At 38.9% G+C, this 27,517-nt stretch overlaps 2 protein-coding genes across 3 annotated transcripts; one reads left to right on the forward strand and one right to left on the reverse strand.

Moving 5' to 3' along the window:
- Positions 1 to 14: 14 nt before the first annotated feature.
- LOC139937470 (vacuolar protein sorting-associated protein 16 homolog) lies at positions 15 to 22,742 on the forward strand. The gene is made up of 24 exons (XM_071932619.1): positions 15 to 125; positions 1,190 to 1,284; positions 1,790 to 1,887; positions 2,288 to 2,416; positions 3,698 to 3,842; positions 4,254 to 4,369; positions 4,883 to 5,002; positions 5,382 to 5,512; positions 6,310 to 6,404; positions 6,567 to 6,643; positions 7,495 to 7,620; positions 9,082 to 9,209; positions 9,755 to 9,790; positions 11,058 to 11,166; positions 11,973 to 12,107; positions 12,447 to 12,555; positions 13,383 to 13,480; positions 15,011 to 15,115; positions 15,734 to 15,811; positions 16,911 to 17,080; positions 17,865 to 17,961; positions 18,387 to 18,490; positions 19,700 to 19,837; positions 20,711 to 22,742. Exons 1-24 carry the CDS (start codon positions 76 to 78, stop codon positions 20,727 to 20,729), a joined length of 2,508 nt encoding a protein of 835 aa, XP_071788720.1. The 5' UTR covers positions 15 to 75; the 3' UTR covers positions 20,730 to 22,742.
- Positions 22,743 to 22,849: 107 nt separating this feature from the next.
- On the reverse strand, positions 22,850 to 27,132 carry LOC139937471 (uncharacterized). 2 transcript variants are annotated; one of them, XM_071932621.1, is made up of 3 exons: positions 26,664 to 27,132; positions 24,860 to 25,012; positions 22,850 to 24,292 (listed from the first exon to the last, which is right to left on the reverse strand). In XM_071932621.1, exons 2-3 carry the CDS (start codon positions 24,953 to 24,955, stop codon positions 22,850 to 22,852), a joined length of 1,539 nt encoding a protein of 512 aa, XP_071788722.1. In that variant the 5' UTR covers positions 24,956 to 25,012; positions 26,664 to 27,132. The 2 variants fall into 2 exon arrangements, with proteins under 2 accessions (XP_071788722.1, XP_071788721.1); XM_071932620.1 differs by lacking the exon at positions 26,664 to 27,132 and adding an exon at positions 25,221 to 25,939.
- Between the last annotated feature and the right edge of the window lie 385 nt (positions 27,133 to 27,517).

Below are 27,517 nucleotides of genomic sequence, written 5' to 3' on the forward strand. Positions count from 1 at the left end.
TTATTTAGTAGACAAAATAATTAAAAAAGGAGGAGTGATGTGATTTTCGGGGGAAGAGACCCAGAACCGAAGACAATGGCGCACATTACTGGTGATTGGAACCCCTTAGGGGAGGTGTTTTACCGGTAAGGAAGATAAAAACACTTCAATTATTACTGTAAATGGTGTACGGGTGGTCATAGGCAAAACAAAAGAAGAATTGTGTTGTGTTTTGTGGGAGCCATTTAGTTTGCCCAGTTACCGGACAATAGCTCTGCCCCCTTTTCTCTGCTGCCCAGCTGCAGCAGGGCCCAATTTCGTAGATCTGCTAAGCACAAAAATTTGCTGAGCATGAAATCTTTGCCTTGATAAAAACAGGATTACCAACAAAATTTCCACAGGATTTTCAGGATAAGCAAACAACAGCTGAATACCAGTAACAAGCAATATCAATTTTTCAATGAGTCAAACAAATGGAAATTTGGTTGGTAATCCTGTTTTTATCAAGCAAGGATTTAAGGAAGAAATTTCATGCTAAGCAAATTTTTGTGCTTAGCAGTATACTCTATGAAATTGGACCCTGGTCGCTACATTATTTTTTGTTACTGTTCTCACCTGGCTCATAAAAAAGGAGTATGAGTGTTTCTTTTCTTCATTTTTTTTTTTTTTTTTTTGGGGGGGGTTGTGTCCTACCATCACTTTTTAATTTGTTATTAATTAAAATATATATATCTAAAATTTATAAAAAGACCAATTTATTTATTAATAATATTATTAAAATTAAATGATTTTACTCAATTGTTTGACTTTGAGGTATTCCATTTTGCGTTGGTAAAAAATAAGTGAAAAAGTAGTGACAGGATACGGAAAGTTTTCCCTTTTGTTTACTTTTCTTTTTCTTTATTTGTTTCTCCCAGTCCCAGGATATTAAGTCCAAAATTTTAAATGGTCTGAATCTCATTCCCATCTCGTGAAATGCGAAACCACCTTGACCCCTTGAGGAGTTGACAATTTTTGCAAGGAACAGACTTAAGATTTGTCATGGTAAAATATTTAAAGCACAAAAAACCCAGTCACTGCCCATACATGTATTGGCTTGTATTGGGTGATGTTGTGGCTTTATCAAAAGTATGCCTTTAAGCTGACTAAAATATCCACTGCTCAGTCTAACTGCTTAAAATAATACATCATTTATAATTTAACCAAACAGGAAGTTGGAGCTGTACAGTATGGATCGAAGCTGGCAAGAGGTCGCTGACCTTAAGAAGTTCAAGGTGGCTGCCGCCCCCTACGGAGGACCCATCGGTAAGTAGAAGTCCTGGGGTTGATTTCACAAAGAGTTAAGACTAGTCCTTACTTAGGACTTGTCCAAGGAGATATAAAAGTGTGTGGCTAGTCCTAAGTTAGGACAAGTACCTTGTCTTAACTCGAGATAAGACTAGTCTTAACTCTTTGTGAAATCCACCCCTGATAAGTATTATTCGTCTCCCACTTCACAAACACAACAAAGGCGATTGATCCATGCCCTCTGGTCATTGCCTTGGTGCCCATGAAATGCTCCAGTAGAAATTTACAATTTCCTCATAGGGTGCCCTTAACCAAGAAGAAAATTCTTGTCCTTTCAAAAACGAGGTATACAGGCCTGTACCATAGTGCGGTTGCAGCTCATAGAAAAGTTGTAGAGTCAACTGTACTGTATCAATCATGCAACTTATAGATCTGTGTGTGGGTTGCTTACCAAACCTCACATCCTTCTGAGATCAAAGTTTCATAACTCTGTCAAAATGCTTTCATTCCTGTTTCTTTTCAGCACTTGTTCGTGATGACAGTAAGGCAGGAGTCCGAGGTTCCACCCGCCCAACTGTCTACATCTACACATCATCTGGAAGAGAAATCTCACAGTTTCGGGTGAGTAGTTAATGCTGCAGCCGATTTCACGAAACGCTAGGATTAATCCTATCTCGGGTTAGGACGAGTAACCCGTCCTAACTTAAGATGGGTTCAATTCGTCCTAACGTCTTCAGATACGGAACTGAACTCATCCTAAAGTCCTAAAATTAATCCTAAATTAGGATGAGTTTGGTGAAATCGACGGCAGGTCTCATAGAAGCACCTGGAGCCACTGGTGGCGTCTTGTATGACCTAATCTAGAGGCAGTGATTTAAGTTTTTAGTACCGCTACTCTTTGTGCCTTAAGATCTTTTTGTCTTGAAGACACTGGACATTATTGGCAATTGTCAAAGATGTACTCTAGACAAAGCCATGATTTCATTGTGTTGATGATTCTTTTATTTCTACCTCTATCCAGTGGGATAGTGGCCAGTTGTTGCAAATGGGATGGTCAAGTAGAGAAGATCTTCTCTGCGTACAAGAGGACGGTACCGTCTTAGTGTACGACATCTTCGGAACTTTCCAGAGAAACTTCAGTCTTGGTCAGGTAAGTACAGTGTAAGATGCGTCATGGAGCAAGTTCGAGTGTACACCATGGTTAACTAAAGTTTGAGTATTTTTACTCAAACCCAGGCTGGTCGACCATTGGTTGACTACTGTGGTCAGTGTTGTAGCCACGGTGGGCGGTCCTGGGCGGGCCTGCACAGGACTCACAATTTTTGCCCAGCACTCTGAGAAAAATACATTATGCTGCCTAGCACAGATTTCAAATATTGTCCACTTTGCATTGATCTGAGACACAGCTAATGATGAGGAGAATCAAATGTCACAGAGAAAGAACACAATCAAAAGGCCATTCAACTTTCTCTTGGTAGCATAACATAATTTTGCTGATCCCCTTGCCATCGGTAGACTTCCAAATTTGATTTATTGCCCACCACTCAAATTGGTCTAGCTACAACCCTCAGTCTGTGGTCGACCATTTAGAACCAGGCTCATGAGCGTGGTTTCATCCGTGATCCCCTGAAAGCCTGTTCCAAGCTAACATGTTCTGCCATCTTTTCGCTAAATTATTAATTTGTTGTTTTTATCTCTGATCTGTATCTTGTGTCTGTGTAGCGGTCAAGTCTAACAGTCTAATGTTCAACTGTCTTTTTGCTTGCGTGTATGTCGTCTGTTTTTTGTGGGTTGTTTTTTTGGTCTGGCTGTTTTACAAGCTTCTGCTTATCAAACATGTCAAAACAGCCACATACTCTATTTAATACATTAATCCTGCTGGATGCTCTTTAATGTTTTACCCCAATAAGGCCAAGTAAAAAAAGAGACATGTTTAGCGTCCGGGTTTCTCAAAAAAAGGAAGGAGGAGGGGCTTTTTATTTTTTTTATTTTTTTCAAGATGGCCGCCATTCTTTTTAAAATGTCAAATATCCATTGTTTTTTCTACTGCTCAAACACACAATACGTAAATGAAACATTTTGGTCAAGACATTCAGACAAGACATTCAGATTGTTTTAGCTGAGATCGTTTAAAATAACCCTTTTTTCATAAATAAAAAAAATATATAAAAAAAATAACAATAAATGTGCACAAAAAAAAAAAAATTAAAAAAATAAAATAAAAAAGGACGCGTCCTCTTAAAAGGAACCGGGCGGGGATGCTAAACATATTCCCTTTTTTACTCGCCCTAATGTACTTCTCATTATTTTTCATAGCAGTAAGCAAATAAATGTGTATCTGAACCTACCAACCTACAACTCGCCCTTCCATTTAATCCCATCAGTCCAATCCATTCACTCATGTAGCTTCTCTTTCCTGTTGTTCCTTCAGGAGGCACGTGACACCAAGGTCTTAGAGTGCAAGATCTTCCAGGGATTCGTGGGTACAGGTCTTGCCATCCTGACTGGAAGCTACCGATTCTTTGTCATCAATAACATTGACGACCCTCACAGCCGTAAGATGGTCGAAGTGCCAGGTAAAATCACCCCTGCTTTGGATTTATTTTGTATTTTATCATACATTTTCTTATTTCAGTTTCTTTTTCTTTTTTTCTTTTTTTTTACGGATTTTTAAATTAATGGTTGCAGATCAAGGATAGTTTTCTGTGAGGTATCTTGTGATACTTTCTTTGACATAGACTTGCAAGGTAAATCCATTGTGCTCCAAAATGAGTGCATGCTCATAACTATATAAACAATGGAAATTTACCTGGTAAATCTGCTGCCACCTAGAGTTCCAAAGTCTCCCATCAGCTTATTGAATAGCATTTATCAATAATTACAAAAGTAAAAAAAAAAAAGAACAACATGATTTTGAATTTTGCACCATCTTCCTGAACCATCCTTATATTAGTTTAACTTAGCGACCTCCACTCTTCATTCTACAGGTCTAGACTGTCCTCCCAGTAGTTGGTCCATCATCTGCCGAGACAGACATACTCAGATTCTTCTTGCCAAAGAAAGACAATTATTCCTCCTGGACTACACAGATGTACATGAACAGGTAAGAAGATGTCCACTATCTTATCTTCAGCGAATTGTCTTTGTCTTTTTCTTAAGGCCTTAGGTTAAAGTGCATTAGGTTAAAGTATTGTTAAGGATTCGATGGTTTCTATGCAACAATTTGTAAAATCTCATTAATGAAATTCTAGGATAATATGACATTGACTTTTTTTATAGCTATGTAAGAAACAGTTGAGATGTTGCCAAACATACAGAGCGATAAAGTCCAAGCAGAAAGAATAATCCATAACTAGAGTACACAATGTGGAAAATGTTACTAACAGTAATGTTTGTCAGATTCAAATTTTGGGGTATAAAAACTGCCATCCTTTTACATAACCACAGTCTGACAGTACTTCAAAATTAAATGTTTCTCAAAAAATGCCTCATTCTAACAAAAGCTACTGTAACCTTTTTTTGCCATTGTTTTTAAGATTGATTTCCAAACCTAAACCTTCCCTTTAATATTCGCATTGTCATTGACTTATTGAGTGGTAATTTCTTCTTCTTGTAGATGCTAGAAACAAGAAGTAACATCAACTCTTTCATTGAGATGGCCGTCTCGTTTGATAACCGTCTCCTAGCTCTCTTTGCTGACACTGGACTTCTGTGGATTGGTTCCTCTGATCTTCAGGTAGAATCAAATTATTTTTTATTATTGATTCAGAAATGGCGTTGTCGAGCGGTTAACAGCACCGAATTCAAACTCTGGTGTTTCTGATCAGCAGAGTGTGGGTTTGAGTGCCAGTTGTGACAGTTGTGTCCTTAAGCAAGACACTTAACCATTGCTTCGTCCTTCGGTTTTGTGCAATTCATAATCATAGATGTTAAACCAATGTTTATATAAGAGAGATTGGCTGTTAATATTCACTTGTGGGAGTTTTTCGAGTTCCCTTAAGGGGGGGAAGATCTTCCAAAGAAAAAAAAAAAACATATTATATTATCTCAAGAAATTTTGTTGAATTTGCTTTCTCCATCTGACTTTGGTTTCAATTCTTGTTTCCGTTCTATAGAAATGTTACTGTGAGTTTGACACAAAGAGTCAGATGAGACCCAAGCAGTTAGCGTGGTGCGGCACCGGAGCGGTGGTCGGCTACTGGGAGAACCTCCTTCTGGTCATCGGTCCTCACAAAGACTGGATCAAATATCCTTTAAAATATCTCTAAGAAATCTCTGATTAGTACTAAGTATACAGTGCTATTAACATATCGATGTATGGGTAAAAACCAAAATTAATATTCTTTTTCCCCGATACAAACTTAACATCTATTATAGCGTTGCGGTACCCACTGCCAAAACACAGGATTTGAACTGCCTCTAGCTACCAGGCAACCTCGGTAGTCTAGTTGGTAAGACACTGCTCTAGAATTGCAAGGGTCGTGGGTTGGAATCCCACCCGAGTAACATGCCTGTGATATTTTTTCACAGGACTCGGGGAAAGTACTAAGTATACAGTGCTGTAACACATCGATGTATATGGGTAAAAACCAAAATAAATAAATCTCTGATTTGTTTGTTACTTTTCATTTTCACACTATTAATATTATCATTCCAGGATTTTACCCATAACCTATTCCTTTTCATAGCACCATGTAATTGTTTACAAGGTGCTGCGTCGCAATAATATGCTGCCAATCAAACCAAAAACATTGGGGCAAACCCCTTCTCTTATAAATAAGTGCCCTTGGTTCTTTTACGTGCATTCACAACGCACTGGTCCTACGGCTTTACGACCCATCCTAAGGACGCAGCAATAGTGGTTAAGTGGCGTACTTAAGGACACAAGTGACCGGGACTGGAACCCACACTCTGCTGATCAGAAACACCAGAGCTTAAGTTCGGTGCTCTTGTCCGCTCTGCTTCGACACGCCAAACATGCCAAATGTAACAAATAATCATGACAATTTTTTACAACATTTTTTCTTAACTTTCGTGAGTCACATTCAACATGGACAGTGATGCCTACCTAGTACCAGAAGCAGATGGAGTACGTATCGTTGACACTCACACTCACGAGTTACTGCAACGAGTACCAGGTGAGTTCTTATATCATCTGAGTTGTCTTGTTGACCATTCACATCTTGTGAATCCACAAAGAAAAACCTTTTTAGTCTCAATTGTCAATTGTTAATTTTTGCAAGAATGTCAATATATTTAGTAATAAATAAGTGTTTTTTTCCCCCCTCTTTTTCTGACAGTTGTTGTGGAGGAGATTTTTAAGATTGGTTCCATGGCACCCGGTGCGATGCTCTTTGAGGCATCGAAGGAGTTTCAGGTATGACATGCACCTGTTTATTGTAGAGTGTTGGGGCCGAGTGGTTAAGAGCTTCGAATTCAAGTTCTGGTGCTAATTCACCGGAGTATGGGTTCGGGTCCCGGTCGTGACACTTGTGTCTTTGAGCAAGATACTTTACTATAATTGCTTCTCTTCACCCAGGGGTATAAATGGGTACCTGCGAGGGTAGAGGTTGATATTGTGAATAAACAGCTTTCGGAGCGCCATGGCAGCTCAAGGCTGTATACTCCCTAATGGGAGCTGAGAAAGATTAAAGGGATGTTTATTGGCCCAATGACCAGGGGACTAATGTAAAGCGCATTGATACGGTTTATTGTGAAATGCGCTATATAAGAATTTGTTATTATTATTATTACTTATACATGTATATCACTAATTGAAATTTATGTCCAGGGCTCTATTCTCCCTAAAAATGCATTTTTAAAACAATTCTAGTTTTGAAGCCAAACACTCCCAGAAAAGCAAATTTAATTACTTTGATCCCCATGGGAGAGAAGACATAGAAGGAAGTTTTAGTTTCAGATGTAGGAGGAAATCTGGTAGGGACAGACAACCCAATCCACAGGAATTGAACTGGGTTCCTAGAAGTGGAATGCAAGAAAAGAGAACAACCACGGCAATCTTACAACAATCAAATACTTTCTTATTGACACGCATGTACGTTGCGCTAGACAAGGGTCTCAAAGTTTTTGACAAAGCAGTAACTTTTAGTTGGCCAATCAGCGATGTTTCTCAACTCACTTACCAGAGCTTAGTGATTAGAGGTATCGATATGGCGTGCTGCCCATGCCTAAATAAATAACAGTCATCGTTATTTTTGGTTTGTACAGAAAGAAAGTCAGAAAGCTGATGAGTATATCCGGATGGTGAAGGACCAGCTCTCATTGGCCGTTGATCAGACCATTGAAGCAGCGGGGTGTGAGTACGAACCCGCAACGCAACGAATGCTTCTTAGGGTGAGTGTTTTGGTCATAAAGTTCATCAATAGATCTTTCAAGTAAGTTTTGTTTTTAGATATTTACTCACTGAAAGACTCTCTCTCTTAAGTCCATGTGTGGCTTCTGCCGTCCCGTGGTGGTCCGAGAAACAAACTCTCTCCAAGCCTCCTTGTCCAGAGCTGTTGTTGTTAGCTCATGCATGTTATGTCTTTTCAGTGCACGAATGTTGTCAGTCTATCTGGCTTTTGGTCTTCCTCTTCCAGCGAAAGTCATTTGCTTAAAATTTGTAAAATCAATCCACACTGTGCGATTGTTAAGCAGAATATTGTGTAATTTTTGTTATATATTGTTGTATTTTTTATCCTTCCCTTAATCCCTCTCCCCTCTCTTTTTCTATAAATGGATATGTATTTGTTTGTACTTGTTTTATGCCTCTGAAGAAGGTCCGGTTTGGATCGAAAGCTAAGGCCATCTACCCTATTCATTATATATTTATATTTATATTTATACATAATTTTTAATGATTCCTGTAAGTGGCGGCTATCCGCTGTTGGATGTCAATAATAAATAATTATTAAAAAAATTAAAAAAATTGCCTTGCATCTGAGGAGTGAAAACTGCAGTAAAATCGCACCCAGTTTACAATATGGTGTTTAATTATCATAAGCTTTGCATTATTTGTTTAATATTGTTAACAAAACAGTTGAGTAGGTATAGAGGGAGCCCTCGCTGTGTCACGCGCATAACTCCACTGACCTGATATGGGCACAAATCTCTATGGGTCAATAAGCCATTTGTGACCCGCTACGTGAAAATGAGTCAGATGTCGCCCAATGCATTATTAAGTAATATGGACAGTTTAATGTCCATTTTTTAAATACTTTTTAAGATCTTTATTTGCTTGGTTAATCTTGAGAACACTTACCTTTAGGCTATAAATCTATAAAAACATTAATTTTGTTATCATACTTATGTCTAATTTGTATCCTTTCGCGTGCAATGGTATTTTAAAACATTACTTTACTTGTAATTCGTTTTTCAGAAAAACTGATGTATTTGCTAATTTAAAATGGGAGTAACTCAGCAACGCGACACACCCCAAAGCTTAGACATATACCAAATTACTGCTGCTGGTGTGTTCCTTCCAGCCATACATACAACTCAATTCTTGAAATTGTCAACATCTGACTCATTTTACACGTAGCGGGTCACATTTGCGAGTTAGATTTGAATAATGTCTGGTACAATGACTTGCTTAGTCACAATGTACCGCTTACATTTGAATTCCTCAGACTAGGGGCAAGCTTTTGCTAATTAATTAAGAGACGGTCACATGGTCTATCATCACAACTCGTAAATGGCTTATTGCAAATGAATGTAAACTAAAGAGTGACCAGTGTATTATGATGGGTCAGCACCGTTTTCTTATCGGGCCTTTTTCTATCGGTTATTTTCATCAAGATTTTATTATTTTTTCAGGCTGCTTCCTTCGGCAAGTGTTTCTTGACCAACTTGAATCCAGAGAAGTTTGTCAATATGTGTAAATTACTGAGAGTTCTCAACTCTGTGAGGGAGTATCACGTTGGAGTTCCACTCAGCTATGAACAGTATCCTTTGCTACCTTCATAAGAATAAATATTAATAACAATTACAAGTTCTTATATAGCGCATTTTTACAATTTTACATTAGTGCCCTGCACATTGGGCCATCAACATTTCTTTAATCTTTCTCAGCTCTCTGGGGAGTAAACAGCCTAGGGCAACCATAGCACTCCAGTGATTTTTTCACACACAATATCAACCTCTACCCTCGCAGGTACCCATTTATACCCCTGGGTGAAGAGAAGCAATTATAGTAAGTATCTTGCTCAAGGACACAAGTGTCGTGACCGGGACTCGAACCCACACTCCGGTGACTGAACCACCAGAACTTGAATTCAATGCTCTAAAACACTTGGCCATCTTGGTTATGTTCCCTTTGTTTGATACTGATTGTAAATACTAAAAGTTTGACACTCCACTCCAGTATACAGCAGTAACTTGCTACTTGTTATCTAAAATGAAAAAGGAACAACCAAAAATGAAAAAGAAACAACTAAAAATGCATAAAGAAATACTTAAAGCAATTAGATTCCTGAAGGTGTTCTTGCAGACTCAAACGGTTGACTCTACCAGTGTTAATCGACAGGTAAGATTTTCTTATTTTAATTTTTTTCTTTTTTTTCTTACTTTTTATTTTACTTACAAACAGATGTAACTTAAATCAGAGATACAACCAAATCTGAAAAATGCTGTGGTGTCGTTTTGGACGCATAAATCTGGGAAAAATCTAATATTTTCCTTCCGATTTATACATATTCAGATTTTAAGCAAAAAAACCTGATTTTGGAGGTGAAATCAGAAAAGTCGTAATGCCGATTCAAGTAAAAAAAATTGCATCTCTGTTATAAACATGTAGCTACATGTACTTAGCAATCAAATGTTTTGTTTAGCAACATCGGCCTGATACGCTAGCTTGTGCATTGGGAGAACCCTGTATTGCAAGTTTTTTGTTAGTATGAAACATCTTATAGTTACAACATAGGAAGTTACCAGGCCTTGAACGAAGGAGCTTTAAGAAGATTTTGTTCCCAATATCCGTCACAGCTGCACAATAAATTTTGTAGTGAAAGAGTTAAACCATGAATTTAGCGACTCATTTTTACAAATCCAAAAATAATGTAGGTGTTACTTACATATTATTTTAGTTAGTTCTGTTTCACTCCTAAGCTATGAGCTTCTTTAGACTGGTGACTATGTCCAATGCTGAACTGCCTTTTATACCCTTTCTTGGTGGACATAGAGGGCGCTGTAGGTGTGGGTTGGTCATAAATGTTCTGGAGCTTTTAAAGGCAGTGGACACTATTGGTAATTGTCAAAGACTAGACTTCACACTTGGTGTATCTCAACATATGCACAAAATATCAAACCTGTGAAAATTTGAGCTCAATCGGTCGTCGAAGTTGCGAGATAATAATGAAAGAAATATAACCCTTGTCACACGAAGTTGTGTGCGTTTAGATGGTTGATTTCCAGACCTCAAGTTCTAAATCTGAGGTCTCAAAATCAAATTCGTGGAAAATATTTTTTTGAAGACTATGGCACTTCAGAGGGAGCCGTTTCTCACAATGTTTTTTACCATCAACCTCTCTCCATTGCTCATCACCAAGAAAGGTTTTATGCCAATAATTATTTGGAGTAATTACCAATAGTGTCCACTGCCTTTAAGACTACGGGTCTCACAAGCTTAGGAGTGAAACGTAACTAGCTAAAACTATTTAAACAAATTGTTTAAAAATGAACCTCATAATTCATGATTATCAACAATCCAGATGAACTTATTTAATGAAGCGTTAAAAAAGTCTTTTAGTTACAAATTTGTTTTATTTGATGTTTGGTGTGAATTATTCTTCTAGGTTGATCCTGCGTCGTCAGTGGTGTCTCGCCATGCACATCAGTCGCTTCTTGAAACTACCTGAGGCTGATGGAGAGAGTAGAATACTCGCACACTGGGCTTGCTACAAGGTACCGTAGAACCTTCATTTATCACTTCCACTCTTGGCTGTATTTTCCCAAACAAAAAATGTATAATTAACCAGTCAGTTTAAAGGGGGGTCTTGGCTCACTGGTAAAGAGCGCCAAATTCAAGTTCTGGTTGCTAAGTCATAAGGTTGTGGGTTTGAATCCCAGTTATGACACTTCTGTCCTTGAGCAAGACACTTAACTGTAAGTCTTTCTCTTCACCCAGGGGGTAAATGGGTACCTGTGAGGGCAGAGATGGTTCTAAAGGTTAAATTAGCGTGAAGCTCTACACACTTGGCAGCACAGGCTGTTTACTCCTCAGGGAGCTGAGATGATTAAATGAATGAAATAAATGGCCATGTGAACAGGGGTAATAACATAGAGTTATATATAAGAACTAGAGGGCGCACAAGTGAAGCTTCATGCACAAACGCCACGGGACCGCAAGATGACAAGCGCGTCATTCTGCATGCGCGTTGAATATGAAATACACGTTTGAGTTTTTTTTATTGAACGCTCACGCGATGCTGTTTGTTCAACTTACAAAATGGTCGCACAAACACACGCTGTGAGATGCCAGTTTTGTCAACTTAGAAAATGGCCGCCTGGGCGCATGCCAGGGCACGTATATAGGCAAGTGCGCTCTCTAGTTCTTATATATAACTCTATGGGTAATAATGTACAAGCACCATGAGTGTCATTGAGTAACAGGTTCGAGTACCATAGTAAGAAGCCACTATTTTTTATTATTTTTCCTTGTGGTTTGTTGTTTCATATAATGACTTGTGCAATTTCTTGTTTGTATGAAGGTATTGCAGAAGCACATAGCGGATGAAAGGATAGCCCAAGATATAAAGAGTAAGCTTGACACCACGCCAGGGATTGCTTATTCTGAGATTGCTAAGAAGGCATCGGAATGTGGGCGTACCCAACTTGCCGTCAGGGTATGTATATTCTAGTAGACCACAACCCTTCAAAATCCAACTGCACGTATTGTTTCATTCTGTTGGACTGAGGACTGTTCCAGTAAACTGATTATATATTTTTTAGATTGAGAACTCTTCTCAAAACATCTCTGTTCAATTCATCGTATACATAATTATTCTTTTGTTCCTCTGAGCGCTTAGAGACTTTCTTTTGGAGGTGTTAGGCACTATAGAAGTGCAGTTGTTATTATTATTATTATTATTATTATCAATTCTAGTGAATCACTCACGGGATCGAGGCATACCGCCATAAACAAAGTCTAACAGTTTGAGTGCTTATTGTGTTTGTTTGATCAGCTTCTGGAATATGAGCCTCGAGCAGCTGAACAAGTCCCTCTGTTGATGACGATGAGAGACCAAAAAGTTGCTCTTATTAAAGCAATAGAGAGTGGTGATACTGACTTGGGTGAGTACTTAAGAAGTCTCAGATATGTCTCAAAGATGAGCATTGCTGGGCTTAGGTCTTAGGCATTGCCTCAATTGCCTCAATGCGATGAGTTGTTACCCAGCGTTCTGCCTTAGCAGTGGTCTACTGGCTAATTTTCTTTTAAATGAGAGATCACCTACTATCACAATGACACAGATGGCCACTTCAAGTTGGGGGCTACATGTACACTTAACTAATTTGGGCTATCGACCCAAATCAACTGCCACCAGGGGCTAGTTTGCTGAAACGATTACCCCCTTCACAGTCCGTAATGATGTCGTTATGGGTATCATCCACTATGGGCCTGGCTTGTAGAGCAGAATGCACTACCTTCACTAATTTTTTAAGGAGCACTTATGGTTAAGTGCCTTGCTCAATGGCGCAAGTGTCATTACCGGGAATCGAACCCACACTCTGCTGCTGACAACACCAGGGCCCAATTTCATAGAGCTGCTAAGCACAAAAATTTGCTAAGCATGGAATTTCTACCTTTGTAAAAACAGGATTACCAACCAGATTTCAATTTGTAGCATATTCCTTGTTACTGGTATTTAGCTGTTGTTTGCTCATCCTGAAATTCACGTTGAAACTTCGTTGGTAATCCTGTTTTTATCAAGGAAGAAATTTCATGCTAAGCAAATTTGTGTGCTTAGCAGCTCTATGAAATTGGGCCCAGAGCTTGGGTCTGGTAAACTAGACCGCCTGGCCACGACACACCACAAATGGTAGTTATAACTTCTGAGGATCGGTCAAAATTATCTCCAAAGCTAGACTTGACCAGAAGTTTCCCTATTCCATACATACAGTGTACATGGTTCTACTCCAGATGAAAGAGACGATGCCAATGGGTGATTTCCTCATGTCACTCAGAAACCATCCAATGGCACAGAGCCTCTTTATGCAGGTAGGTCAACACATTCAAACCAACACCTCTTCAATAACAATAATATATCGGCTCTTATAATCCAAAAATATTAGCCTTACTCTTCAAACTTTATTATACCAGGGCTCAATTTCATAGAGCTGCTCAAGCAAATTATGCTTACCAGAATAAGTTTACCAGCCAAACTGCCATGTCACAAGTACGATTTGTGACTGGTATCTTGCTCATTTCTGCTTAGCAGAAAATGTTTAAGCAATATTCTCTGCTAAAAGGCAGTGGACACTATTGGTAATTACTCAAAATAATTATTAGCATAAAACCTTTCTTGGTGACGAGTAATGGGGAGAGGTTGATGGTAAAAAACACCGTGAGAAACGGCTCCCTCTGAAGTGCCATAGTTTTCGAGAAAGAAGTAATTTTCCACAAATTTGATTTGGAGACCTCAGATTTAGAATTTGAGGTCTCGAAATCAACCATCTAAACGCACACAACTTCGGGTGACAAGGGCATTTTTTTCTTTCATTATTATCTCGCAAGTTCGATGACCGATTGAGCCCAAATTTCCACAGGTTTGCTATTTTATGCATATGTTGAGATACACCAACTGTGAAGGCTAGTCTTTGACAATTACCAATAGTGTCCAGTGTCTTTAATCCCTGGGGAATAATATATTGTTTAAAAAAAAAACAAAAAAAACAATTAGCTTCCCGAGCTATAAAAACTGTTTTGTAATGTATTTGTTTAGTGATGTATATCATGCACATGCTTAAAGCCATTGGACACTTTTGGTAAAAAGTGTCCACAGGCTTTAAGCAGCCTTTTAAAATCAGGCACTGGTCACTGGGCCACTTATTGCATTCCTATAAATCATCTCACCTCCCTTGTGTGTATACAGCCTGTGCTGCCAAGTATAATGCACACTAAGCTAAATCAACAAGTATGTTGAGAAGCAATTATTGTTTAGTAGCTTGCTCAAGGACACAAGTATCATGACTAGCCTGGCCAGTTACGGGGACAGGGCTTACTCCAACATAGCACCAAGACTCTGGAACTCACTTCCGGAATTCCTCAGACAAATCCACAACATCACTCTCTTCCATCAGAAACTCAATACACACTTGTTCTTGCTTGCTTTCCAACATCTTGACAAAACTTGACTGGCGCCTTTGAATGTTCCTCTTTTCCAGTAAAGTGCGCCTTATAAATGCTGTAGTTTATTATTTTTATTATGACTAGGATTCAAACCCATATCCTGATGACTTAGCTACCAGAACTCGAGTCCGATGCACTGTCGTGACATGTTGTGTGATTCTGCCACCAAATGAATGCTAATATAAACTTTCTTGCTTGTTCCTTTAGAACTTCAAACATTGTGCTGAGCAAAGAAAAAATATTCCTGAGCAGAAAATAGTTACCGACAAAAATACCATATAATACCTGGTATTTGAATGGTTCCTTGATAAATTTGATAAGCTCAGGCATCTCAGGCTCAGGCATTTTTCGCACTTTGTCATTTTTTTTTTACTGAACCTTTATTTCTTTTTGATGTAGTTTTGTCGAGAACAGAACCCAGCCCTTTTGTCAGATCTTCACTATCAAAATGATGACTTCCAGGAGATGGGAAATTGTCAAGTCGCAGAAAGTTTCCAGACTTCAGTAAGTCTTTAGTAAAATGTCTAGTATGGATCTTTATGTCTATTATGACGTGGACCAGTATCTTCAACAACATATGTTGACATAATCGACAAATCATTACATCCCAAAAACTTTTTCGGGGGCATAAATGTCCATGTCTGACAAAATTGTAATTAAGGAACATTTGAATATCAAAATAGATTTTTAGGTTTGGGGATGAACAAAGAAAAGTTTCATTAAAATGCCAGGGCTCTACCAACTGAGCCCTCTAGACCTAAAGTTTTCGGATCAAATTCCACTCTGTCCATTTTTACTGGGTTCAATTTAAAGTTATTGGTATTTCCCCAGTCATTTTCCCTTCCCGCTCAAGAAATTTTGAGCCAAAAATTTGCCCTGTGGGTTCCCTTTATAGTTTATAACTGGATATTTTTAGATGATACTGTTGTATTAAGTGATTTTATGATTACTTTTTAATTTGTTTATTTTTTTTTCTTAACAATGTAATTATGCAGGGCCCAAATGGAAATCAGTTATATTTTACTGATTTGGCTCACACTTCGTAAATAAAGGAAAAATATAAATAAATAAATAGATCTCCCAATTCTTTCCATATTAATGTTTTTGTTTTCTTGATATTAGGACATGAGGCAGAAGTTAGACAAACTCAACCAAGCTCAAGACAGTTACACCAAGGCAAGGAATGAACTAGCAGCAAAGGTAAACAAATAACACTTGATACTTTATCCCATAGGGTCCCCATGGATCTGCTTACAGATGAATTCTGCTTGTGCGATCACCATTCTTTGCTTACAGACCAAGCGCAAATTTTCTGCGCTAGCTGGACATGTATACGTAAAGAATGCCTAGTACTGTGGATAACACACGCGCACAAGCTTCCCTAAGCTCTGATTCATTGATTATTGTAAACAATGCCATGAAACTGGACCTAGTTCCCAAAAATAAGGATTTAGTGATGGGTTTGTTAAGATTTTCCCTATTTTTTGTGTTTTTTCTTTGATGTGTGCAAGTAAATGAAACCGCTTGGTGAATAGTCTCTGAATGCAGCCGTTTTTTTTTGTTGTCTTTCAGGGAGCTGAAAAGCAAGCTAAACTACTTATGTATCCAAAGCCTTAGTCTTTCAATGCAGCCGTTTTTTATGTTGTCTTGCAGGCAGCTGAAAAGCAAGCTAAACTACTTATGTATCCAAAGCCTTAGTCTTTCAATGCAGCCGTTTTTTATGTTGTCTTGCAGGCAGCTGAAAAGCAAGCTAAACTACTTATGTATCCAAAGCCTTAGTCTTTCAATTCAGCCGTTTTTTATGTTGTCTTGCAGGCAGCTGAAAAGCAAGCTAAACTACTTACGTATCCAAAGCCTTAGTCTTTCAATTCAGCCGTTTTTTATGTTGTCTTGATGGCAGCTGAAAAGCAAGCTAAACCACTTATATCCAAAGCCTTAGTCTTTCAATGCAGCCGTTTTTTATATGTTGTCTTGCAGGCAGCTGAAAAGCAAGCTAAACTACTTATGTATCCAAAGCCTTAGTCTTTCAATTCAGCCGTTTTTTATGTTGTCTTGCAGGCAGCTGAAAAGCAAGCTAAACTACTTACGTATCCAAAGCCTTAGTCTTTCAATTCAGCCGTTTTTTATGTTGTCTTGATGGCAGCTGAAAAGCAAGCTAAACCACTTATATCCAAAGCCTTAGTCTTTCAATGCAGCCGTTTTTTATGTTGTCTTGCAGGCAGCTGAAAAGCAAGCTAAACTACTTATGTATCCAAAGCCTTAGTCTTTCAATGCAGCCGTTTTTTATGTTGTCTTGCAGGCAGCTGAAGAGCAAGCTAAACTTCTTGGTTATCAACAGAAGTTAGAGGAGCAGTATAAAGTGACGTATATAGGCAAGACGTTACATGACACCATGCATGAACTGATCTCTAAGAATATGAGCAAGTTAGCCGAGCAACTCAGAAAAGAATTCAAGGTTCCAGACAAGAGGTATGGGGTTTATCATAAGTTCAAACATTTGTTGCACTCAATTACGAATCACTAATTTTCCTCTTATAAATATTATATAACACTTATAACAAAAAGGTACTCAAGGCGTCTGAAGAAACGCTACTACCGTTACTCCTTGTATCCAAGAACTATTACCAATCTGGAACTCACTCCCGCCACAGGTTGAATCAGTCCCTGACGCCTATAATTTTAAGTCCCTCCTTGAAAATATAAAATTTGAGTAGGGAGCATGCATGCACAAGGGTCTGCACGTTTATAGCCCAGTGGCGGCGGTTTGTGCAGTAAAGACAAGATAAGAAACGGAACGTTTCAAGACAAGTCTTCAAATTGGATCATAATCCTTGTTGCCAAAGTGAAGGATTCAGAAGGACTTGGGGCAGGTGGTCAAGACAAAAATTGCTTAGCACTGAGTCGAGCATTCCAATCTCATCCAATTCCAATCAATTTGGTGACATAGTATAGAATAACCCCTTTTTTGCTATGAAAGTCACCATCTTGTTGGGCAAACCGTATGCGGGTCCAAACGCGCACATCAATGAAGCACGCAGCACGCAGCATTCCTGGTTTGATTTCTACAGCACATGCAAGCACAATTGCACGCACAGACGCCATGTTGTAGGTCAGATATTTGAACGGTGACGTCATATTCAATACCGTCTATAGTAGAGGTGGTTATTGGTGGATTGAGGACTGTAGGAAAAAGGGCCTAGGGAGATTTTAGTTTCATTTGTCTGAGTTTTTGTTTGCTCTTTTTCTACTCTAGGTTCTGGTGGATGAAGGTTGATGCTTTAGCCAGCGCTGGTGATTGGTTAGAATTAGAGAGATTTGCAAAGAGTAAGAAGTCACCAATCGGATATGAGGTATGCCATTTGAAAAAAATATATATATTTTGAATTGAAATAAATTTTAAATGTCTTCTGTATGCCACGAAGATGGTCAATTCTGCAAGTGTTTATGTAAACAAACTTAGGTTGGTATTTAAAAAAAAAAAAAAAAATGACTTGTGTCAAAATTTATGAACCTGTCAAGTAGAAAAAGGTGCTTAGCAAATATCTCGCACTTTCGATGACCAATTGAGCTTAAATTTTCACAGGTTTGGTATTTTATGCATAATGTTGAGATACAGCAAGTGAGAAGACTGGTCTTTGACTGTCCAGTGTCTTTAACTTACTTCACTCATTACCTCTCAGAAATAATTATTTACAATTTTCCATGTCTAAGTTACCAGTTTGATGATTACTGTCCTCTCTGAATACTAATGTCTAATTTCTTTTAACCTCGCTAGCCGTTTGTTGAAGTCTGTATGAAGCACGCCAATAAGTACGAGGCCAATAAGTATATCGGGAGAGTCACTGCAGAACACAAAGTCAAGATGTACATCCGTATGGGGTGAGTTACAATCGGATCTCGTTACTACCCAACAACTCCTTCAAAATCATTCCCCCTGGGCCTATTTTCATAGAGCTGCCTCAAGACACTGGACACCTTTGGTAATTGTCAAAGACCAGTCTCCTCACTTGGTGTATCCCAACTTAGGCATAATATTTACAAACCTGTGAAAATTTGAACTCAATTGGTCGTCGAAGTTGCCAGAGAATAATGGAAGAAAAAAACCCTTTATTCACACAAGTTGCTTTCAGATGCTTGAATTTGAGACCTCAGCTGAGGTCTCTTATTCAATTTAAATATTTGAGTGAGAAATTACTTCTTTCTTAAAAACTTTGTTACGTCAGAGGGAGCCTTTCTCACAATTGCTCATTACTAAGTAATTTTTTATGCTAACAACTATTTTGAGTAATTACCAATAGTGTCCAGTGCCTTTCAGCACACAAAAAAACAGCTAAGCCCAACAAAACTTTGCTTACCAGAATTAGGTTACCAGTCAAAATAATATTTGACATGTATACTTTGTGACTGGTAATGGTATACTGCTCATTTATGCTTAGCAGAAATTTGAGCAAGCTCCCTTGATTGGTTAAATCCTTTAAACTCAAGCCTTTTTCGTCAATTTTGCATCTTGCGCTCGGGTTGAAAATGACTGGTTTACTTCTCATAAACCAGTTTATAATATATAAACCAGTTAATAATATCATACACCACTATAAAGCTTACATGTAGGGCTACATTTATATCTAAATTGTTTTTTTCCACAATGTTTTTTGGAAGAAAAAAAATGTTTGCTTACAAATTGTGTGCTTAGCAGAAGTAAGTAGGATACCAGTCAGAAATGTTGAATGTCACATAGTATTTCGGCTGGTAACCTTAGTCTGGTAAGCATGGTTTTGTTATACTCAGCTACTTCTTCTGCTTAAGCAGCTCATGAAATTGGGCCCAGCCGTCTATTTCACCAACTTCTTCCTGACTTAAGATTAATCTTCGGACATAGGATGAGTCCCAGCCCTGCACTGTAGCATGCAGACCTTAAGATTAATCCTAAGTTAGGACGAGTTACTCGTCCTAACTCGAGATAAGACAAGTCCTAATTCTTTGTGAAATCGACGGCTGGTTTCTCAGAAGGTCTCTGACCATGTTGCGATTTGAAGGTCTAAAGTCTTCCATTGTTAATTGATTGATCTTTGTTTCTACATCTTGTTGAAGATCGCTTGAAGAAGCTGCTGATTTAGCGTTCCAGCAACGCAACGAGGAAGACTTGAACCTGGTACTACGTCAGAGCATTGGTAACCGAACTCTAAGCGCTAAGATCCAAAGCATGAAGGCACAGTTGGTCGCTAAGAGGTGAGCAGGATACCAGTGAGAAACCTACTTACCCGCCATCAATCATCAACTATAACTTCAATAAACGGATGATGAAATGCAACCCCCCCCCCCCTGGATATTCTTGGAACAATCCTGCCTTGCTGAATTTAATACTTGGAATATTCCATTTGCCATGGATGGGGAGAACATTATGAAAAGTGTAATATATTTAGGAATAAAAATACTATATTAAAAAATAATGATAATGTTGCCCTGCGACAATGATCTGTCTTAATAGCAATGTATACTCTGTGCTTCATGAGCCTTGCCAATTGCAGGAAATGTGTCCAGGCACCTCCAGTGGAATTGAAAATTTGACCCTCTGCATTATTAAGCAGTTATTTGAACTGAATGCTATGTAGCTAGAAGCAAGACAGGGTTCTTAAGGGTCTGGGTACTTTTTGTAACACAAAACACAAGTCGTCAGATTTACATTAAACTTTCACAGTTTAAAGATATTGATAGTAGAAAGCTTCCCTTAAAATCTGAATGTACTTGCTAAGGTGCTGTAGTTTTTGAGAAATTAGTAAAACAGTGTCACAACAATTACAGCACCTCAGCAAGTAATATTTACAGGGAAGCTTTTTTACCATCATTATCTCAAACCTGTGTAAAGTCCGGTTCATACTTCCTGCGAACGAGAATGCGAAGCGAATTTGACGTGAATTTGACGTCACACCCTCCTTTTGCAGCGATTATTCGCAAGGGAGTAGAGCAGAGTTCAACTGCTGCGAATTGTTAGTTGCGAATTTGTGACGTCAAGATTCAATTCGCATTTGCATTCGCAGGAAGTATGAACCGGGCTTTAGTTTAATGTAAATCTGTGGATATATTGTGCTTTGTGTCCTACAGAGATTACCCGAATCCATAAACAGTGGTCTGCTAGCGCAGAAATGTGGTGCTTGCACAGTTAGGGGGAAATGGTGCAGAGCCATGCAGGTAAGCATAAAAACTTGCTGAGCACGTGCTTAACAGAAACTGGTCACCAGCCAAAACTCCATTAAGTTTACATTGTTGCAACTGGTACCCCACTTACGCTATGAGTAGCAATGAAATTGGGTTAACACAATGGGAGTTAGCAAGTTGCAATAAATATTATAATAACCAGAAAATTTGTTAAAATGTAATTATGACAATTAAAAAATAGCTGATAAAATCAGTGTTCGGTTATTGGAGCAGTTATCTAACCACTAAAGATGGAATTTCAATGACAGACACACAACTGGATCAAAATATCTTTATTTAATTTTTTTTGAAATTTTTAGAATTTATGAGGAGATTTACACCTCTTTAAATATTTTATTTTGGGGGAATTTCTTTTGGATGAAGCCAAGACATGATAAATAAGTATATACATGTATATATCTGACATAAATACTTGTTTGTCATTTTCATTATTATTTCTATTCGTTTTGTGAAAAGAATAGTAAGTGAATTACTTTATCTACTGAAAATCCATAAATATGTATAACATCAATTTTGTACCCCCCAAAACGCAAGGACAAAAGTTAAATCTATCAAACTTTGACAGTGGTTACTATTTTTAGACACCCCTGACTAGTTGTGTTTAATCATGAGAAAATGTACCATCAAGATCATAATAGGAATAATAGTAGCTTCTTAAAGGCACTGGACACCTTTGGTAATTGTCAAAGACCAGTATTCTCACTGAGTGTATACCAACATATGCATCCAATAGCAAATCTCATGAAAAATATTCCTAAATTGTATGTCAAAGTTGCAAGAGAATAATGAAGAAAAAACATTTCTGTGGCACAAATAATGTGCTTTCAGATGCCTCAAAAAAGCTTCAGGCATAGCCCCTGAAGTCTTTGAATATTTGAGGGAGAACCTCTTTCGCAAAAAGTACATTTCTTCAGAGGAAGCCGTTTCTCGCAATGTTTTAGACTATCGACAGGTCTCCATTGCTCGTTACCAAGTAAGTTTTTATGCCAACAATTATTTTGAGTAATTACCAAAATTACCCAGTGCCTTAAACGCACAAATCCGGCACTCAGTGAGGCTTGTGGCCGAGAGTTCCCTGCCCCACCCCCTCCATAACCAACCCCACTAGATGTGAGGACAACCATTTACATTTGGAGAGATGTATCACGATCTTCAAACACAGTTTACAACTTGACAATAGCCACCGAAGCTTCGAGAGTTTATGCCATGTTTGGATATTGTGAAGTGTTGACCATGCTTGGTTGGAGTTTATACAAGACGATATGTTTGTATTGGTTTCCTTTCACAAACAGTGACGACCGTAAAAAATAAAATGACTCTTGTTAACGAGATGTTTCAAGTTGTTTGCTTCGCAACGGGAAAATAAATTGACAGTAAAAAAAAAATAGGGATAGGAAATTGGTGGGCTTTACCTCAAGTCGGAGGATTTCTTTTATGTCTGCCTGGTGGGAAATGTCTGTTAATTTCTACCTGATATAAAGAAATCCTGCTCTTTGATCTACTTCTCTAAAGTGCTCGTATGAATCTATAACTCAAGGGGTTATCAAAAGGTTGAGATGCCATCATATTAACTTTACTTCTAAAATGTTGATCTTTGTTTCAAAACCTTCTGTGGGAAGTGACTCTCGCCCGGATTAAGATAATTTTAAGTTTAACAATTATTATTTATTCATGTATGGAGACTTTCGCTTGTTTTCTATAGCACAGAACAAACTCCATTGTTAGAATTTCCATGATCGGAAATTTGCTATGTCTAAACTTTGGTTCTTAGCTAAATCATACCATGGAGGTAATACCAAACTATTCAAAATATTTAAAATTTCAAATGACATTTGTATATTACGAGTCGCATCATTAGTTTTTTATCTTTATAAAATAGGAATAATGTCACAGAAACACAAGGCAACCGGTTCCAGGCAATTTCCAATAAGGACATCCGTTTACATTCTTCAGTTTTCCATTACCAGTACTTACTTATCTTTTGCGCTGCCAAAGTTTCCTTTTGTATGTGACAATTTTTGTAGCTTATCTGTAATAATCATTTAGTTCTACGTCTCCAAGGATAAGCTTCAGTCCCTGAGTTTTCTTCCTCTTCTTACTCCTCTTCGTCTTCATCCCAGAGTCCTGTAGGAATATTCTGTCCAAGCATTTCTGGCATTTACAAGTTGGCACGTGTGTGAAGTAGGAGAAAGTATAAGCGGGCGTTGTCCGCGTACCTAGCCCGGTGAAATCGTCCGGTAGACGGCGGGACCGAGCCACTGCGAGTGCCCTCGTGTAGGCATCACGGTATGCATTCACCGCTAGTTCCGACTCACGACGCCGTTGTTGTTCTCCGTGGAGCCGCTGCCTGGTGCTGGGAAGAGGGAGGTGGTTCGATGCAGTGGGTATCGAGGCCGGGTAAACACCGCCATCTCCACGGTGTGATGCTGAAGCATCTGATGCTTGGTTATAAAGTCCATCATGCCACGATCTCTTATGATTCATCCCTTGATTAAAACCCAAAGCCTCCGACTTGACATACCCTTCCCCAGCCCCTGTACGGACCCCCGGATTCCCCCGCTCATCAGCAGCCGCGGGTGTGATGTTATAGTTCCTCCCGGAGAAATCAAACTCGTAGTCCGAGCATGTACTCGCTGGCGAGACAGACGGTGGGAAAGGATAAAACGGACTGTCTCGGTCACTACCTCTCAAAGCACCCAAGTAGCTCAAGTGGTTTGAAGTCTTCCCTTGGCCTTCGCTACCACCCTGAGTTGTCCTTGTATTTGGTGATCTCTGTGAACTTAGGTTCAAGTCAGCCCCCTTGTCTCCATGGTTGTAACGCAGCAACGGTTTCCCGTAGATAGAGCCACGGTTTCCATCGTGTTCTGTTGTCCCACCCGGAGCCGCCAGCCTTCCCGGTTGGGCAACTCGTTTCGGCAGGCGGTAGTCAACACTCCGTGCCGACCAATTCGAACCTTTCCCGGACCGAATCTCGGAAGAATTCACGCTGGGTGTGGATTTCGGATCAGACCTACGTGAGGATAGCTCATGACTCAGCTCACGATCCGCCCGGATTTTCTTCCGTGTCCACTGCTCCCTGGTTGCCTGATCCGGTGACCACCCCACTGCTCCATCGGCCGAGTCATGCAACCTCTTACCACTCCCACTCCAAGTTCCCTTTTCATTTTTGAGCTGTTTCCGTTTCTTATAACTTTCTCTCCTCTGTCTGACATCTCGTATTTGTTTCCAACCTTCCTCAGTAGAATCGAGAGATAAAACAGCCGTTGATGTCTTATCTGCCTTGTCTAGTGTCCAGTCTTTACTCGCCTGGTTACCGTGTGTTTTTACGAAACTGCCAATCCCTCCTGGCAATGAAGTGGCCGTCTGCTTTTGTGTTCCGGTTATTTTCATTTGTCCGAGTCCAGACTGCATTTGTAAATAATAGTCACTCTTGTATAGATCTTCAAAAGGAATTCCATCTTGCCGACTCTATAGTGGGGAAAAAGAAAGATTTTCAAACAAAATTCACCACGAATCATCATTTTCAAATCTTCAAAATGTTTGAAGAGAAAGAATGTACCTTTAGTTTGTTTTAACCGTTCTGTTGTTTTATTCCTATATGAATATACAACAAAACATAACTGTGAAAATCTCATTACAAAGGGTGGTTTGCGTTGTTGAGATATCGCCGGAATCCGGAGATATGTCCACGCAAAAAAAAATAATCCGTAATTGGAAACACAATCTGAGAAACGTATCTGAAATCAGATACAATGCTCAGATTCAAAGGTTGGGGGATAAAAACTGATATATTTTTTCCATTACTTTGATTTTAAATGCTTTATACAATCGAATGCTGCTGTACTTATAACCATTTTTTTAACCAAAACTTATACCTAAGTTTTATTCTGCCCTGATTATGTAAGTTTTGTGCCTTTTTGTTGATTTATTCAATACTCCATTCCCAATCGAGGAGCTTTCGGAAGTTACCGGAAAGTTATAAACAAAATGAGAGTTAAAAAACGGAGGAAAGTTTTAAAAAGTGGCTCTCCGTACCGGCACAACGACACCGAACTGTTTGGTAGTATCTAGCAGGGCTGCAACCCGTCTCTGCTCATGGCGTATCCCCACGAGGCTTAGCGGCTCTGGCATGGTGGCATCCGTGGGTGATGACGACGCTACTTCCCCGTCAGATGGAACAAGAGATTTCTGGAAAGAATACGAACATAATTTTAATTTTTAATTCTTGATTTCAAGTTAATAATGAACGAGTGATGAGTCTGCTTCCCCAGTGGGAGGAACAAGGGATTTCTGTGGAGAATAAAATAAAATTAATTTACATTTATTATATTTTATTTCAAGTTCATTAAAAATTAACGAGTGATGTGTCGATTTCGCACCCATTTATTATACATACCACGGAGGTTTTAACTAAGTGCTTCACAACAGGTTCATGATGTTTTCCGGTGATAACTAGGCTCTCATTCATTTTCCACCAAAATATTAAAAAGAACTACCAGCAATAGACGAGACATCATTGTTAGTGTCAACTCCACTGATTCAAAATTAACACCAATCACAATGGAACTGTTGGCGGCAACTGGATTAGACTAAAAAGTATGTCCTCAGTCGCAAGATTGTGGGGGTTTAAGTTCCAATCCGACAGCTGATGATTCCACAGTTGACGATCGGCCTGGTGCTGCCATCAGTCAAGTTACGTTCTTGCTCTTTTAGTTCCACACAGACCCTAATTTTTTTCAGTTCATAATCAGAGTCATTGTTAATAACACCGTAGAGAAATACCGTGGAGAAATTTCTCTTTCAACCTTGGTGCTAACATCCATTGAGAGAAGAGGTTGTCACGTTATAATGTGGTTTGATCCTTCTCATTTAAAACTTATGTCTCATCGCAAGATCGTGGGATTTGAATTCCTACCCGACCGCCGGGCCGATTCCACAGTTGACAATTGACCGAATGTTGCCACCAGTGACCTAGTTGCGTTATTGCTCCAGACACTCAATTTATTCACTCCATAATCTCAAAGTCATTGTTTAACAAAGCCTTAGAGAAAGACGGTCGAGAAATGACTGATGCAAGCTTGGTGCTAACATCCATTGGCAGATGAGGTTGCCACGTACATGTGGTTTGATGATCCTAGCAATCTCACATTATTAACCTCGCAATGTTTACTCATACACACTCGCAGTCAATAATGTCACCTTAATTATTTAGATGATGTAAGCTTACTGTGAGACGTTGGCAACAACGACTCACCGTGTATTTATGCAGTCATAGATCGATGGTCATTGTTAAACAATAATTACCAAATAATGAAACAAGGTCGTCTTCTTTTATGGCTGAGCATAGCGTGTAAAGATGCATTCTACAAGTTTGACCACGTCTTGGAAATCTCTTGGAAATCAAGACGTTCAGTATGAATGGTGAACTAGTGATCGACAAAAACAATCGGGGAAATATATTCCTTGGTAATTTGAAGTCAGGTTGTTGCATTCTCGAAGTGATAGCATCAAATTGGCACATAAGATAATTACTCATTCATACAATTCTTTAAAAAGTGACAGCGCTTCACACGGAAATATTTATACAAGTGTCAACTTCCTATTTATTATACCATGTAAGAATTTATATAGTTGTTCCTTTCCAGTGATGCAATTTTGTGTTAAAGTGATTCTAAAGACGACTAGGCTGCATAGTTATCCTTCACTCCTCTCGAGGAAACCCCAGATAAAGACAGTCATTTGAATGCCTCAAAATTTTTAACTGTACACCTCAAAGCCTGGAAAAGATTCCTGAAGATCAGCAAGCTGATTTAGAGATATTTAAAGAAGTACAACTTACAACTCTGCGATACGACTGAGGAAAAATAGCTGTGTAGATTGCGTCTTGTGTGCTGGCTTTAAAGTTTAGACACTCGTGTGATTACAGCCATAGGAACACCATGGCGGATAGTTAACCTCGGTTGTATACCATCAGTTCACCGTTTCGACAGTGTTTCACAACCTAGTCGAAAATAGGCTTTACATCAAATCATAGGCACAAACAGCAAACAAGAGACAAAGGCCAGTCCGGGATGGAAAACAGTGTCAATAAAAACCCAAATACCACGAGTAGATGTCAAATAAAACGAGTGTGTAGTTTGATCCTTTCTCTATGGTTTGATCAAGGACCCTTCAGTGAGTGTGGCTGATGTAGGTGCATGCATCCTCAAAAAAAAGAACCCAGACAGTGACTTCAATGACTGGCAGGTTAGGGAGTGGGGCACCCATGTTAAGCTGTGGGCTAACTCATTTTAAAGGCTTGTGTTTTCGTGAACCATGCATGTTCAGATAATTTCATCTTGCCTAGAACGAACTACCGACACTATGTACTTGACACAATCATTGGTAATTGTCAAAGACCAGTATTCTCACTTGGTGTATCCCAACCAGACTGATCCCAACATATGCATACAAAATCACAAACCTGTGAAAATTTGGACTCAATTTGGTCGTCGAAGTTGCTATAGAATAATGAAAGGAAAAAAACACCCTTGTTGCATAAAATGTGTGTGCTCTCAATATGCCTAAAAAGGGCAAGGCCTGAAGTATTTTAATATTTTAATGAAAAATAACCACTCTCAAAAACTTTGTTACTTCAGAGGAAGCCGTTTCTCACAATGTTTTATACTATCAACAGCTCTCCACTGCTCATTA

Source organism: Asterias amurensis, chromosome 5, assembly GCF_032118995.1.
Source record: "Asterias amurensis chromosome 5, ASM3211899v1".
NCBI lineage: Eukaryota > Metazoa > Echinodermata > Asteroidea > Forcipulatida > Asteriidae > Asterias > Asterias amurensis.